The sequence below is a fragment of the Cydia fagiglandana genome, chromosome 19 (assembly GCF_963556715.1).
Source record: "Cydia fagiglandana chromosome 19, ilCydFagi1.1, whole genome shotgun sequence".
NCBI lineage: Eukaryota > Metazoa > Arthropoda > Insecta > Lepidoptera > Tortricidae > Cydia > Cydia fagiglandana.
Window position 1 is genome coordinate 13,206,174 of NC_085950.1, and position 15,784 is coordinate 13,221,957.

Here is a 15,784-nt window from a genome sequence, read left to right on the forward strand (position 1 = left end):
TGAGGTTTATATCGTTCGATTTTTTATCAAATTTTTCATTCGGTATTTTTTTTTTCGCTCCTAACTATTAAAAGGGCTAACATTAATTTATTACACAACAAACAATAATAATTAAACAAGTTTAAAGTAAAGTGAAGTAAAATTTTATTTTTGACATCAGTTTATTACAACAAACAATAAAAAAAAATTACCCTTAAACTAAAAATTACAAACTAAGCTTAAAATAAAACTATAAATAGAAAATTTACCGCGATTTGGAGCGTCTACTGGCAGCGTGCCCAGTAGTGCATAATTATTTTCCATCGTATTTTCACGGAAACGTACGAACGTGTCTTCGAATCAGGGCTACAACCGCGAAAATCGAAGTTCGCAAATTGCGGGGATCTTTCTCTTTTACTCCAATGACGGCGTAAATAGAGTGACAGAGAAAAATCCCCACAATTTGCGAATTTCGGTTTTCGCGGTAGCCCCTCAGTCTCGGTACAAAAAGTACTGAGATTGACTGAAGTAGCATGACAAATACGAACGTTTCCGAAAAAATACGACGGAAAACAATTATGTACTACATCTGTATCCACGTTTCTGAAATCCACTATGAAAGGCACTTACCTAAGACCTATCTTCAGTGGTGCTAAAGTCATAAATATTCTCAGTTTAATTTGCAGAGTAATCCGGTGTTTAAGCTCGTCGGATTGTATCAACTGCCTCGGCCAGATGCTTCAAGATGATTAAAATGCAAGCTCCAGAATTGCTGTGTGGTTGTAGGATTTTATATCTTGAAACTGTTGGGAAGCGTCTGTGGAATACTTTCTTGCTCACTTAAAGGATGACTCACTGGGTTTTCCCAGAGATAATACCTAGTTTTGGAGACCCAATACCATGCCCAACAACATACTAAAAGTTGGTAGCGGTTTCCGGATCTGAACTATCTCTTCGACCGTTTCCCATAAGGCATAGTACTACCTAGCTAGATCGATTTTTCGTCCCCATATATCAAATTGTATCGAATTCGTTGGAGCCGTTTCCGAGATCCCCGAAATATATAAATAAAATAAATATACAAGGATTACTCGATTGCTCGTTTAAAAGTATAAGATGGACTTGAAGCCTAATTTCCGTACCTATTTTATCCTTAGCGACCTGTAAAAACCTTGGTAGGTATTTCTTAAAATGTGCATGATGAAATTCTTATATAAACTTATCTAAATCGACCACTTTCGTAGTTGAAATTTGACTTCATGTCACTTACAATTCGCCGGCCCAATATTACAGGGTTCTATGTTACATTTCCAAGATAGTGGAAATTCGACTTAATGTACTCTGACAATGTTCAAATTTTAGATCGATAAAAGTGAATCCTGGAACCCCGTAATATTGGGCCAGCGATATATACTAGTAGGTATGTAGGTAAGTATGTGTCGTTTGTTCCACCGTGGCATCAAAATTCTTGAGTCGATATTCGTGAGTGAAGTCATTCGCTTTTATGACGCCATTTACATAGGATACGTTTTTACCGACTTTAAAAAAGGAGGAGGTGAGATGTTTCCTGCACACTTCACAAATCCGAGAATGGCTTACATTGCTCGTAGAACATGTTATTGTATATGCAGAAATATTCTTACCCCCTTATTCATAAAAACTTTATGGGCCTGTACGGATATTATGGTCGCATTTTTATCACTTGTCTAACTGCCGTATTCGAACTTCAAGATATTCACAAGAGACGACACGTACTAGATCCGTTCTAGATACGTTATAGTTTAGATATCAACTACTCTTTTGCAGCGCAATTCAGGCAACCAATGTCACTTTTACATTAGATAGAGTAAGATATCTATTAGATGTGATTTGTATCTCTAAGTCTTCTCTAAGTCATATCCTGTAGAAATCGTTCAAGAGTATTTCCAGAATCGCGCAAATGTCAAATTTTACAGTTTAGATCTTAAACATATCGTTATCGTATCTTGGTGATGTCTAAAAGATATCTAATAATAGATGTCTATTTCAAAATCCAAATCGGGCCCTAATTTATAAATTATAACGTTAAGGTAAGTACGTAGGTAACATAACCTACTGGATATACTTATCAATTTTCAACGACAATTTTCATATTGCTCAGCCTAGCAGACTTTGAGTTTGAGAGACTAAAGGGGCCAAATTCGACATGTCAGATTTCGCATCCACGTCAAATCAACAGTTGATTTTATTGCATGTCGATTCTATCAAGTGTTGATTCAATCACCTGTGGATAATAACATTTGGTACAACCAAAACTCCACTCTGAACTCGGGGTGGTTCGGTTTGGTTTTGTCGTCACCTAACTGTGGATTGCTAATGTCAAATTTTGACATTGTACGTATTCGAGAACTTATGATTTTTCCCACGTCAACGGGAGATCAACACGATACGTCAAAAGTCGCTTGTCGAATAGGGGTCAAGGTGACAGTCCATTTCCAACGACAGCTGCACTACTGTTCATTTTACTATGGAAATTGACAATGACAGCGACGCGTTCAGTACCGGTAGTGCAGCTGCGGTTATAAATGGAATGTTACCATTAAGGACTCACGGTAGACCAGGCCGGGGGCCGGGCCAGAGCTTCTGGCGCTTCGTTTTCTATGGAAAGTAAAGCGTGATCACCGATCACCCGTCATTGAAAATGACATGTCGGACGCCTCGGCATTTTTTAAGTTTTTTATATGTTTTCCGAGCAAAGCTCGGTCTCCCAGATATTATTCATAAAACTTTTTACATGCTTTCAAAGAAGTAGAAAGCGCTGAGGATAAAATAAGTACGAAAATTAGGCTTCAAATTCCATTTATTTTATGATATTTAAACAGGACAAGTCGCAAACCTTAACGCAAACCTACTAAAAAAAGTCTGTGATTTCAATGCTATGCCTACCGTAGATATACTCGTAGTGTGGATAAATGTAGGTAGGTACTACCTTATACATATACAGGGTGTCTGGCGTGTAAGGGAGCGCCACCAATTACCAGTAAGTGATGGATGCCTCATAACTACATTGGACATTTATATTACTTATACTGAACACGTAGTTTACCTACGTGTAGATGGTGAAGCGAAATGATAATGGTTTTTTTAGGGTTCCGTACCCAAAGGGTAAAACGGGACCCTATTACTAAGACTTCGCTGTCCGTCCGTCTGTCACCAGGCTGTATCTCACGAACCGTGATAGCTAGACAGTTGAAATTTTCACAGATGATGTATTTCTGTTGCCGCTATAACAACAAATACTAAAAACAGAATAAAATAAAGATTTAAATGGGGCTCCCATACAACAAACGTGATTTTTGACCAAAGTTAAGCAACGTCGGGGGCGGTCAGTACTCGGATGGGTGACCGTTTTCTTTTTGCATTTTTTTCCGTTTTTTTTTTGCTTTATGGTACGGAACCCTTCGTGCGCGAGTCCGACTCGCACTTGCCTGGTTTTTTTATATCAAGACGGTCGAAGCGAAGGTCTCCCTTTTTTTGCTTGAGCAAAAATGGTTTCGTATGTCTTTCCGGCTGTTCTCCTCTGCATTTCTCAACTCGTGAAATTTTGTGAACACTGAACAGGTTCGATAATAAATTAGGGCATTCCCGTTGCCAGGGAAGTTTTGAGATTATTCTGAGCTATTTTTACTATGGAACCACAACGGGAATGCACTTATTTTTTAACCACCCTGTATCAGATTGTGACTGATACTTAAGATCGCAAACAGTAGAGATATACCTATATACAGAAAATAATTCCAGAGTTGTAGATACTTGGATCGTTGTTTCATCCGCTGCTTTCGAAGCTGACTGCTAAAAATAAGTTTAATTAAATACTTAATTACTTTGTGTTTTGTCAATATTCCAAAGTCAGCAGCAAACACACTCGACCGCTGTATGTATATTTAGACCCGACTTAGAGGGCTTACCGCGAACCACGTTCGACGTGTTGCCTCTCTATCGCACTTATAAATTTGTCCGTAAGGTTGACATCCCTTCGAACGTGGTTCGCGGTAGGCCCTCTGACCCGACCGAGGCTCATCCTTTAGTAAAGTATGCAGAGAGCAGATAAGGGAACGCAGCGTACCACGAAATTTTGGGGATTTATTACTGAGCAGTTTTGCGAAAAAATTACGGAGTCATATAAATACGAGACATTTTAATGCGGTCATTTGGCTTACGGTATATTTGTGTAAAGGCTCCTCTTCACGTTGGGCCAACGCCGACGCCAACGAGGGACGCATTTATGCGTTAGAGGGAGCAAGTGATATTGCTATCTCATTCTACCGCATGGCTGCGTCCCTCGTTGGCGTTGGCGTTGGCCCAATGTGAAGAGGAGCCTTAAGCATTATTATCTAGTGTTCTTTCTTAAAAGGGAACTACTTAACTGACAATAGGAACTTTTTCATACAATTTCCATTTCGGGAAGAGATATTTAGATATAAGACCGCCTGTTGTTACCGTAGTCTTAAACTTGTCTTTCGTTTTCTGTGTATTTTTGAAAACATTTTAAACATATGGAGTGCACAATAAATAATATTTACTTACTTAACAGTCAGTGTGGGAGCACCATTATACACTATCTAGTGGATTATTGATCTGTCTAAGCCATAGAGAAATATAGTAAGAATAGAATGCTCATTCCATACATCAGTTTTAGTACCAAATTGACAATTTTTTTCGCAGTCGACATCTAGAGACATCTAGACTTGATACTAGAATTTCCTAGTATCGCGACTGACGAAAATTGTATTAAACAACAATTTACAACTAATATTAAAAGCAGAAGGTGTTGAAAATAGAGTTCCGGTTAATCCCGTTATAATATCTGAAAATTGTTGAGCATTAGACTTTTCGGTCGTCGGAACATCTATTGTCAAGTAGCAGTACTGATAATTCCGCTACTCGATGCTAGATCTCGACTACGAAAATAATAGTCGTTTTGGTACTAAAACCAAAGACATAAGTATGTAACAACTTGGTATAAGATGAATAAAGTCTAAGAGAAAAACCTGCCTCGGAAATCAAGAAAAAGTCATTCTCGGATAGATGGCGCACACACCTTTGGCCTATGCTCGGCTAGATGGCGTTGACGACACCGTTTAATATTTAACAATTTTAACACATAGGTAGTACCTATTAGGTACATATCAGTGAATGAACATGGCTCAAAATGATATAAAGATAATAAAATCATTTATCCATATATATTCATTTTTTTGATAATTTTATACGTGTTTATTTTGAGGTTATAGTCGTGTGTCGATAGATGGCAGTAAATTTACAGTGAATACAACTTTTACTATGACAGAACCCCTCTATACTATCTATTATTTTTGCTAAAACTGATGTATGTAGTGAGCACTCTATGTATTTTTTTCTCTATGGTCTAAGCCTAAGTGAGATGCAGGTGCTATCGCTTGTCTGTCCGATGTCACTTTAACGTTTCCGTTTCCCAATGGCCCGTTATCTGCCCGTAATGGACTTGGATTGTGCAAATAGATTTAGTAACAGTAAATGCGTCCTAATGGCACAACAGGGAATCGTCAGCCGAGTGTGATATGGATAGGCGAGCATTACGAGGCCATTTATTGACACAAGGCTGGCAAGCCAATTTTGATGCTTATGATATAAATAAAATATTCTCGTTAAAGGATGACTCACGCTAGACCGGGCCGTGCCCGGGCCGGGGCATCCGACATGTCATTTTTAGTGGCAAAGGTCGTGATTAGGGCTGTTTTCCTGATACCTACCTACCTATACCTTGGAAAAAATCAAACCGACGACAGTCATAGGTATATTGTTTTTACTGCAGTACAGATGTAGTGCATAATTGCTTTCTATCGTATTTTCTCGGAAACGTTCCTATCTGTCATGGAATTCAGTCAACCTCGGTACTTTTTGGTTCCGAGACTGTCTCAAATAGCAATACACGTTCGTACATTTTCGTGAAAATACGATGGAAAATAATTATGCACTACATCTGTAGCTTTAGATACCCATAACATAATATTGGGCTTCAGTAATTAAGAGTTAATATGAATCGTAACTGAAATATTTGATAATATCTCGGGCCTCAACATTCATGTCAATTCGAACGTACACATATTAGAATCACATCTAAATGATGTCATTCAGTTAGCATGCATTACGCTCGTACTTGTCCGTAGGTACATGTGCAAAAGCTAGACGCACGATAGCTAAATGACATCAATTAGATATGATTCTAATTTCAGTGTACGCTCGAGTAGATCTGATTATCTATGTAGCTTCATAATAAACATGCGCCGTTGCTGATTCGACACTACGGTAAGGTTAGCTGATATAAAAGTCATATTTATTCGGTTCTAAAATCCCAAACAAACAGCGCTGGCAACCCTGACAATGGCTGCTTACCATCTGCCGTCCGCACAACTACAGAATAAATAATAGTACTAGGTACAAAAGATTCAGTCTCTAACAAAACGCGTCTGTTACGATCAGCACAGATATGGCCGCTAGGTAGCGACAGCGCCACGCGCGGATTATGGCTAGCCACCAAAATTGGTGTGCAACGGATGTACTTGTAGCTAACTGTTGCAAAGCGACGAAATCGCGGAGTGAGCCACGCCTGGCACAACAGTTCAGGCAACAAAGTACCTACTGCGAAAATCGAGAATCGAAACTTTTTATCTGCCTCTCTATATCTGCATATTAGAATGATGGAGAGACAGAAAAAGAAAATTCGATTTTCGGATTTCATGGTAGTGCCTCAGGGCTGTGCCAAATTGATATTGCATTTTGTTTTTGTGAAAGCCGAGTCGGCCTCAAATTGATTAAAATTGTTCATAATATTTATGGGTTTATGAACGGTTGTGTGTTGATTCTAATTTTATTTGGAACGCAAAGCTGACAATTTGACAATAGGTTCGATTAAATTGAAAGCATACCTAAAAGTGAAAAGTTGTGGAAAAACGACTAAGGATTTTTTTGTTATTTGTTAGGATTAGTGAAATTTTGGAAGCATTTATTTTCTTATAAAAAGTAAGTAGAGAGAGCACATGTAGACTTTATTAGCTATTCGATTACTAAAATCTATTTGATTCTTAGAGAATATAACCAATGGAGTGGTCATTAACAGGCGTTCCTCTCTGTCGAAAATAGGCGACCAATGGTCAACGACATGTCAACCACATGTATGGACTGACGTTTATCTGACATGGCTATGTTTACGTTATGTATACATTTGATGTGCCCCTCCCCCGCAAAAAACGGCAGACTATTTTGTACCGTAAATTATAGACATGGCGTCTCCATTGGTTATATCCTCTAAGATTTGATTATTAAAATTTATGATATCACAAATCGTCTCGCGCCATGAGTTTGTGAGCGTTGGATAGACATCACTGTCGCTCCGCTGTCACATTACCGGGTCCTACGGGGACCGTGATTGCCGGATATCCGAGTGTGATCCGGATAAATGGATTTACACTATTTACAGTTAACTTGACGTATTTGCTTACACCAAAGGGTTGAATATGTGTAAAAAATGCGAGAGTTTAAAGTGTTATAGTCTTCATATTATTTACTCATGTAGCCAGTTTAATGAAAGGGCTCTAATTACGACGTAATAGTACCTAAACTAAATTAATCTCGCTTTCAAGAGTCACGGGGTTTACTTAACACGATAGACTGAAAGTGGCTCAATTAGCTATCGTAATAATGTGAGAAGAGTCAGTTTGAGTGTACTCATTAAGTAGAAGTGTCAAAGTGAAAGGGTCAGTATTTAAAAAAACAGGCCAAGTGCGAGTCGGTCTCGCCCATGAAGGGCTCCGTAGCAGCTCCGTAGCAGCAAGTAACATAATTAAATTGCGGTTTACGATTTAGGACGTATTAAAAAAAACCTATTTACTAGATCTCGTTCAAAACAATTTTCGGTGGAAGTTTGCATGGTAATATACATCGTATATTTTTTTAGTTTTATCATTCCCTTATTTTAGAAGTTACAGGGGGGGGGGGACACATTTTACCACTTTGGAAGTGTCTTTCGCGCAAACTTTTCAGTTTAGAATAAAATGATATTAGAAACCTCAATATCATTTTTGAAGACCTATCCATAGATACCCCACACGTATGGGTTTGATGAAAAAAAATTGAGTTTCAGTTCTAAATATGGGGAACCCCCAAAATTTATTATTATTTTTTTCTATTTTTGTGTGAATACATATACATATATTTACCAAGTTTCAACAGTATAGTTCTTATAGTTTCGGAAAAAAGTGGCAGTGACATACAGACGGACAGACAGACAGATAGACAGACGGACAGACATGACAAATCCATAAGGGTTCCGCTTTTTGCCATTTGGCTGCGGAACCCTAAAAACAGGCCAAATGCGAGTCTGACTCGCGTACGAAGTGTTCCGTCAAAAAACTGCAAAAATCACGTTTGTTGTATGGGAGCCCCACTTAAATATTAATTTTATTTTGTTTTTAGTATTTGCTGTTATAGCGGCAACAGAAATAGATAATCTGTGAAAATTTCAATTGTCTAGCTATCACGGTTACAGCCTAATGACAGACAGACAGATGGACGGACAGACGGATAGAGGAGTCTGAGTAATCATTGGCCTGGTACATCAATAAAACAGAACCCTAAAAATTTACCGATGAAATGTAAGAAGAGTTAAATTTACCTAAATGACAAATTCCTGTGGACATGTTTTATTATTCATATAGCCCAGCACATTAGGTATGTTACGGTTACGCAAAGCGAAAGATGTGATGTGATCAGTAATAAAATTCCATAGACATTCATCCATTCATCATTTCATTCTATATAGGTGGTGTGCTGACGTGAGCTACCTAAGGGCGCATCAGAGAGTGGATCAGCTACACTCTAATATAACACGAGTTAAAAATTGCCTACAGCACAAAGTCACTGTGGCCGAAATCGGTCAGGAGAACATCTTCATCATCAGGCCTCGAACAACATGCGGATGACGTACAAATGACGTAATTTTGCACACAGGATGATGTATTTAAACTTTCGTGTGATATGTCGCACGAAGTAACAAAATTTTAAATCATCCTATGAGTGGTTTGACGTCATCCGCATGAATTTTTTGAGCCCTGTTCATCATCATCATCATCAAAATTCCATACATATCAACCGTCGTATGCATGCAGAAAATAAATGTACTTACATTTCTTGGCCTTTAAGCGTCTGCCTCAAGTCACCCAAGAAGTTTAACAACTATATATACCTATCCAAATATTCATATACTCTTACTTTGTATTATCCCTTCCTAAGCGTACATATCACAACCCAATATCTATTTCGGCAAATATGTGATTTGGTAACGTTATGAAAGGCGAAACTGTCTGGGTCATAAACATATCTTTGACGAGGTAGTAACTAACGTCGAATTTAAAAACAAAGCTAAAAAAATCCAGACCAAAGTTAGCGTGTCGATTTTCAAAGGCTTTTACGGTGAAAATGTATTTTCATTTTAGTAAATTCTGATGAATACTCGTACTTTCATAAAATTCTTTTGGAGAAAAGTGTAGGTAGTATGAAGTAACCTACAAGTCTAAAAATGTTATAGCCGGAGGCACTAATTACTCTTTTGTTAGTTGAAATGTATACCTAGTTCTAAAATAATAACAACGTAATCCTGTTGGTTTTCAAATAATGAAATACGTACTGAATATTTCCACACATGTTTTCAAAGAAAGAAATACTGAATAGGTACATTTTTTTATAGTTTCATGTTTTTATCTACCTTAGCGTTCATGATTTTCAATACCCCAGTAATATTTATTTTAAGACATTTATAAAATCATCCTTTAAATACAACAACAGTCATATTGTTCTGACATTCGATTATCATTTTTGAACTGCCAGTCTGCCTCTTTACGGCTTAACATCTCAATAATCCTAATAAGGCCGTCAATTTGTCTGAATTGGCAACGCAGTGGTGTCGACGGATTTTCACAGAAATTTCTCAGAAATAAATAATTTCGACGAGATGATGCCAAAGATTATGATCCTATGACCTCTAAGAAGGTTATCCTTGCCAAGTTTGTTATGATAAAAGTCTTCATCGGGACTTGTTTACGGATCGTAATTAAAATATTATCTCAAAATTTTACGGAACATAACAGTTGGAAGGCAAATTGTGCTCATGCTTGAATAGATTCAGTTAGTAAAATGAATACCTTGGGCGAAATTGTATTAGGTGAGAATCTTTTATTCTGTGTAAAGTCTCTTTGTTGACGAGCAAATACTGCCAACGAATATATTAAAGTGATTGTGTTTGATGTAAAGATGCGAAAAATAGATTGTAGTTTGTTTCTAGTTCGTCAACAAAACGTACTCCGGAGATTTGAAATGTATTTTGGGATAGTTACGAATCCCATGTGGTGCATAGAGAAAATTGGTATAGTCTGTTCGGAAAGAGACGAGTCTTGAAATGTACGGAACCCAATACATTCTACGACTTTTCTCTTTTTGCACAGACTCTATTTGAAAGTTTTGTCAATTCAGCTGCACTGAACCGTATTTTTGATAAATGTGCTGGAAATTACCATGTCAAAGATCATCAATTGGCCAATACATCCATGGCAGATATGATGCGATGCTTTTTGCGTCATGTTTAATTGCTTTTTACTGGCTATTTCTATGTAATTTCACACAATTAATGTACATTCATTTAGTCACACCTTTGCAGTTAAAACAATCTAAACATTGAACTAAAACTACTGCGGGTTTTTATCATTGTAGACAAAATTAACTGATCATTCATAAACCTGTCTCGTATTAAAATACCAGTAAGATTTATTTCTGAGCAGTTTACAGTGTCTATTCGATCTGATTGCACAATTTGGATTTTTACTATAAACATCAAAAATGAAACACTTAACGTTTTCATTATCAATTACTATTTATTCTACTTTCGTAAACAGTATAGTGTCGTTTCATTTTTTCTTTTTAGAACTTTGTAGTTTAATACGTTATTCCGTGTGCTGGCTATTTTCTGGATATTATATCTTTGTAACCATATGAGCTACTACGAGTAAAAATATTAATTCGGAACGGATATAAATAGCAATCACGTCAACTACTTAAGTAGAAAAATAAAACGAAGTTGATATACAAAACAATAAATATCATATATTTTTATAAAAAAAAATCTAAACGTTAAATTTCATATCACACAAAAAATATGCTGCCCTCCTAATAATACAGTAAAATTATACATTTTGCGTTTGCGTCAAATCCGGTAGTTCTGATTTTTTGCAGGCTTGTTTATGATGTTGGCCCAATGAATAATCCAAGTTTGTGACCTCGAGCTCCGAACGCAACTTTGTCAAAAATCGAATAAACCGCATTTTTTTTTAGATTTCGGCGATTATAACCCTAAGTACTAGTTTTTGGTAGTAACTTCCTAGGGCGTTTTTAAAGTAGACTAAATTTGCTACAATAAGACACTAGAATTGTCTCTGTACATCTAATATTTTAGATATAAGCCTTTTAAAATTTTATAATTTTACATCAGTTCTTAGCTATAATATAAGGGTTAGGTAGGTAATTTATATGAAATTCATCACCGCCACGCTCTACAAAATAATTATATTCCATAAAAAATGTATGAGTGCCTAGTGTCTTATTGTAGCTAATTTAGTCTACTTTAAAAACGCCCTAGGAATTTACTGCCAAAAACTAGTACTTAGGGCTATAATCGCCGAAATCTAAAAAAAATTGCGGTTTATTCGATTTTTGACAAAGTTTCGTTCGGCGCTCGAGGTCACAAACTTGGATTATTCATTGGGCCAACATCATAAACAAGCCTGCAAAAAATCAGAACTACCGGATTTGACGCAAAATAGCCAGGTTACAAAATTCGACAAAGTTACTGGATTATAAGCCGAAAAGCGCTATCTCAAAAACAAATGATTTTGAAAATGGAATTCTCAGCTATAGAAACTAAAGTATAAATTAGCAATGCATTTTCTTTTGAGATAGCACCACTCGGCTTAGCAGGGCAGTATGGATGACTGAAAATTATCAATGAAGATCAGTAATGACTGCAAAATCGCCAAACAACGCCTTTGTTTTGATTCATTACGCACAATTCAAAATTCTAAACACAATAAACACAATTAGTAATTTCCTCAAATAAAACAGGTGTTGCATTGAACTATTTGCAAGCGGCCTTGCCCTTCGCTGGATTTGATTTGGCTTCAAACCAAAGGGCTTATCTAGCAAGGAAATGTTGAAGTAACTGCAATGGAAATAAAACAGTATATCGATAATCGAATTAGGCGCATGTTGCCAATAGGAATTTCGAGCCAAAACTAACACAATTAACAGATTGAAGCCAACGGATGCTTATTTATGTAATGTATTCCAGCCAAATTCGAATTGCCTTTGATTTCTGTAAAAGTCGGTAAGTATGTATTGTTTGATATTATAATATTCAAAAAATTATAAATTCTAAATATAAGAAAATCCTTTATTTAAAATGCGCACGTCTTTGAAATATTGTGCGTAGGTATATAAAACGTTTTCGAATTCATTAGAAGTGATTTATATAACTGGATAAATAATTTTAGCAACTGATATTTAAGTAGATTTGAAAATGTTTGTCCTTTGGAAGGACAAACTCAAATATGAACTTACCATTACTGAATAATCTATATAAGGATGTATAAGGATATATTATATACTACAGGATTTTGCCTGAAGCAAATTCAATAAAAGTTGTTTGTACGGTATCCAACATTGAAAATCGAGATCGAAAATGTTTACTTAATATCGGTCTCCATATTTACCTATACGATATTAACGTATGCGTTTCATAATATATGTATATGCTGAATAATTAACTTTCTGTTAATTAACAGATCCAAATCGTGCAATCATTTCAGGTTTCTTTACGTTAATGAGCTCAATATAAGTACAATTTTCGTCTGCTGACATAAAATTTTGTTTAATTACCTACAAATAATATTTAAAATTGCAATTTTCTAGACTTCAAAAATCAAACTAAGAAAAAATATATATTTACAAATGAGATGATTAACTTTTCAAAGAGCTCGTTAGCGTAAATCAAAAAGCGTACCTATAATATTAGTTAGACAAATACATACATTTCGGACGTACTGATCAAAGGTCCTCACCGCTGTCCTGCCGAGCAGTAGCGCGTCCATCTCGCTCTCCGGCACCGCTACCACCGCCACCGTCGGCGCTGGGCCCGCCTTCATTGACACGTTCATTTTGAACTTTATAGGTTCAATTTTAAGAAAATCTTCAACAACTGTTACGCCGCTTATATTTTCATTCACATTTGCTAGCACTTCTACTTCAAATTGAACTGGAGCAACCTTTTTAATTTCAGTGGCTGTTTTGTCACTTTCATTGTTTATAGTAAAAAGTGAAGTTTCAATAACACTAAGTTCATTATCGTGGATTCATTATCATCATTAGAGTGTGGATTCGCTGACTTTGAAAACACTGTCACTGTTAAATTTTTTATATCACTCACTAAGTTGATTTTGTAAAGTTTTGGTAAATTTATATGTCTGCTTCACATTTACTACTTCACCATAATATTTTATTAGTTTAGAATATATTACATCGCCATATGAATCCGTTGCCCATGTGGTAATAACTTCATAAGTAACCACATTCAGTTTCAACTTTATAATTAGGTACTATATCACTACTATGCTCAAACTCCAATGCAAGTTTGTACCTAGTTCTAAGAACTTTGGCTTCTAGTTCTATGTCTACAATACTTTGAATTTAACACAGTTCTGGGCTAAACTGAGTGAAACGTAAACATTAAATTTTAAATTTGATCACGTCAAATTGAAGTCCAAATGTGTACAGCACGTTCGTTTGAGTTCGTCTTCGGCGCATTCGATTTAAAGATTTAAGTTCATGCGCTTAAAGTTGTGTTTACACTGATTAGGAATGTTTAAGTCAGTCACGTAGAAAAGCAAGCTTGATTACTAAATTATCCCAGATTTTCACTATGCTTCAAATACTCTCTTTCAATGGGATTTCTTATCCTTTATACACTCGATATTTCTTTAGGCTTTTGTTAATACAAATATATTTCACCATCCCTCTATCACAATTCTTGCACCAGTTCTTTCTTTTCTTGAGTTACACGTTTTAGGTTTGAATAAATAATTGACAAAATAAAATCAGGACTGATATGATGTTATTGTCTTTACTAAATTGACTATTACTATTCCGTCTATTATTTTACTTTCTAAGGGGTCTGTATAATTTAGTCTACTTTTGAATTCACTGTCATTCATAACACTGTTCACATTCTGTTGTCACATTTCTGTTCTTATGCACTTGTTCCCGATTCAGTCTTTAACATATACTTTTTTTCTGACAGTTTTCGGGTGGTAAATAAAATTCGTATTTTGGACCTTGGTTACTGGTGATATTTACTTGATTCTAAGTTTAACTGAAATCTTTAAAGTCATAATAGGAGTGAGTGGTTAAAGGTGATTTTGTCCTAGACCACACACAATGGTGTGAATTTCATGTAAAATGTGTAGTACCTACCGGTGTTTGTAAAAAGCAACAATAAGTAAAATTTAATAGAAAACGAATAGTGGCATTGATTTTTAATACTTCTTTAACATTATGTGTACAAATTAACAATCACAAAAAAATGCATAAATTTTATTTGATTACATTATTTCCTACAGATAGCAAGGTACACTTCTAAAACTTGCCAGCTACGCATATTAATTGAGGAAAACTTGATGGCAATCAACAGTTATCAAGCCATCTGGGTCTAACTTATCTAATTGCCAAGATTCACGCTCGTTCACTGATCTTAATAATTAATAATTGACAGTAATTGTCGCAACTATTGCGGGCAACATTTTCCTGTTATTCCGAGTTGCTGGCTTTTATCGCCACTATTATGAAGTGGGTATCTAAAAGTTATATGGCTTTTAACGACACTGTTGCCTCATTAGTTAATTCATAAGTAGATGTAATTAAGTTAAATCACTATAAAAATTACTACTAAGTGAGGAGGGTAATAATTTTCGAGTGTAAATATCTTTATTTGTCAATTACTTTTGTTAGCATTTCTTACGTCTGAGATATATCTATGAAAAACTTGTTTAACCTTGAACTTGAAAAGTTTTTCGTTATTTTTCTACATGTATATAGTCCTTTAGTACTAAAGATGTCTTCAAATAGTAACTATTTCCAAACAGTTTTCTTTGAAGAGAATATCGGTTGCCTGATTACAAAGCCATATCGATTGCTACATTGAACGAGCTCAATATCTACCCAAAGGAATAGGATCCTAGAAGATCTAATGTCATCATAAATCTCTGGGAATTGGCAGCATCCCTCGATTCCACTAAATTTATAATAGAAAAGGAAAAATTTCAGCTCTTGGAAAATAAAATGGCCATTTTTAAAGCTAATGTCGGCAAGACATTTTTATCACCTTTCTTAGCCCTAAGAATGTCCGATAGGTACTGATCGGAATAATGGTAACATTCCATTTCTAACCGCAGCTGCACTACAGGTACTGAACGCGTCGCTGTCATTGTCAATTCGCATAGTAAAATGAACAGTAGTGCAGCAGCTGTCGTTGGAAATTGACTGTCACCTTAAAAGTTAATATAAATGTGAAAGGAGTTAAAAAGACAAATAAATCCGATACATGTACCTACATAAATATGAGTAGCAAGTTCTTAGTCATAAAATTTGTCTCAGTTTAGGTTTGAATATTATTATTTATTATTTGTTGTCT

The 15,784-nt window shown here is 35.8% G+C and overlaps 1 protein-coding gene across 1 annotated transcript in view; it reads right to left on the reverse strand.

Moving 5' to 3' along the window:
• LOC134674145 (uncharacterized) overlaps positions 1–13,256 on the reverse strand; it is a 63,396-nt gene extending 50,140 nt beyond the window's left edge. The window contains exon 1 of the mRNA XM_063532200.1: positions 13,131–13,256. Coding sequence (XP_063388270.1) covers positions 13,131–13,256 — 126 coding nt within the window. The remainder of the gene's footprint in view (positions 1–13,130) is intronic.
• Positions 13,257–15,784: the final 2,528 nt, after the last annotated feature.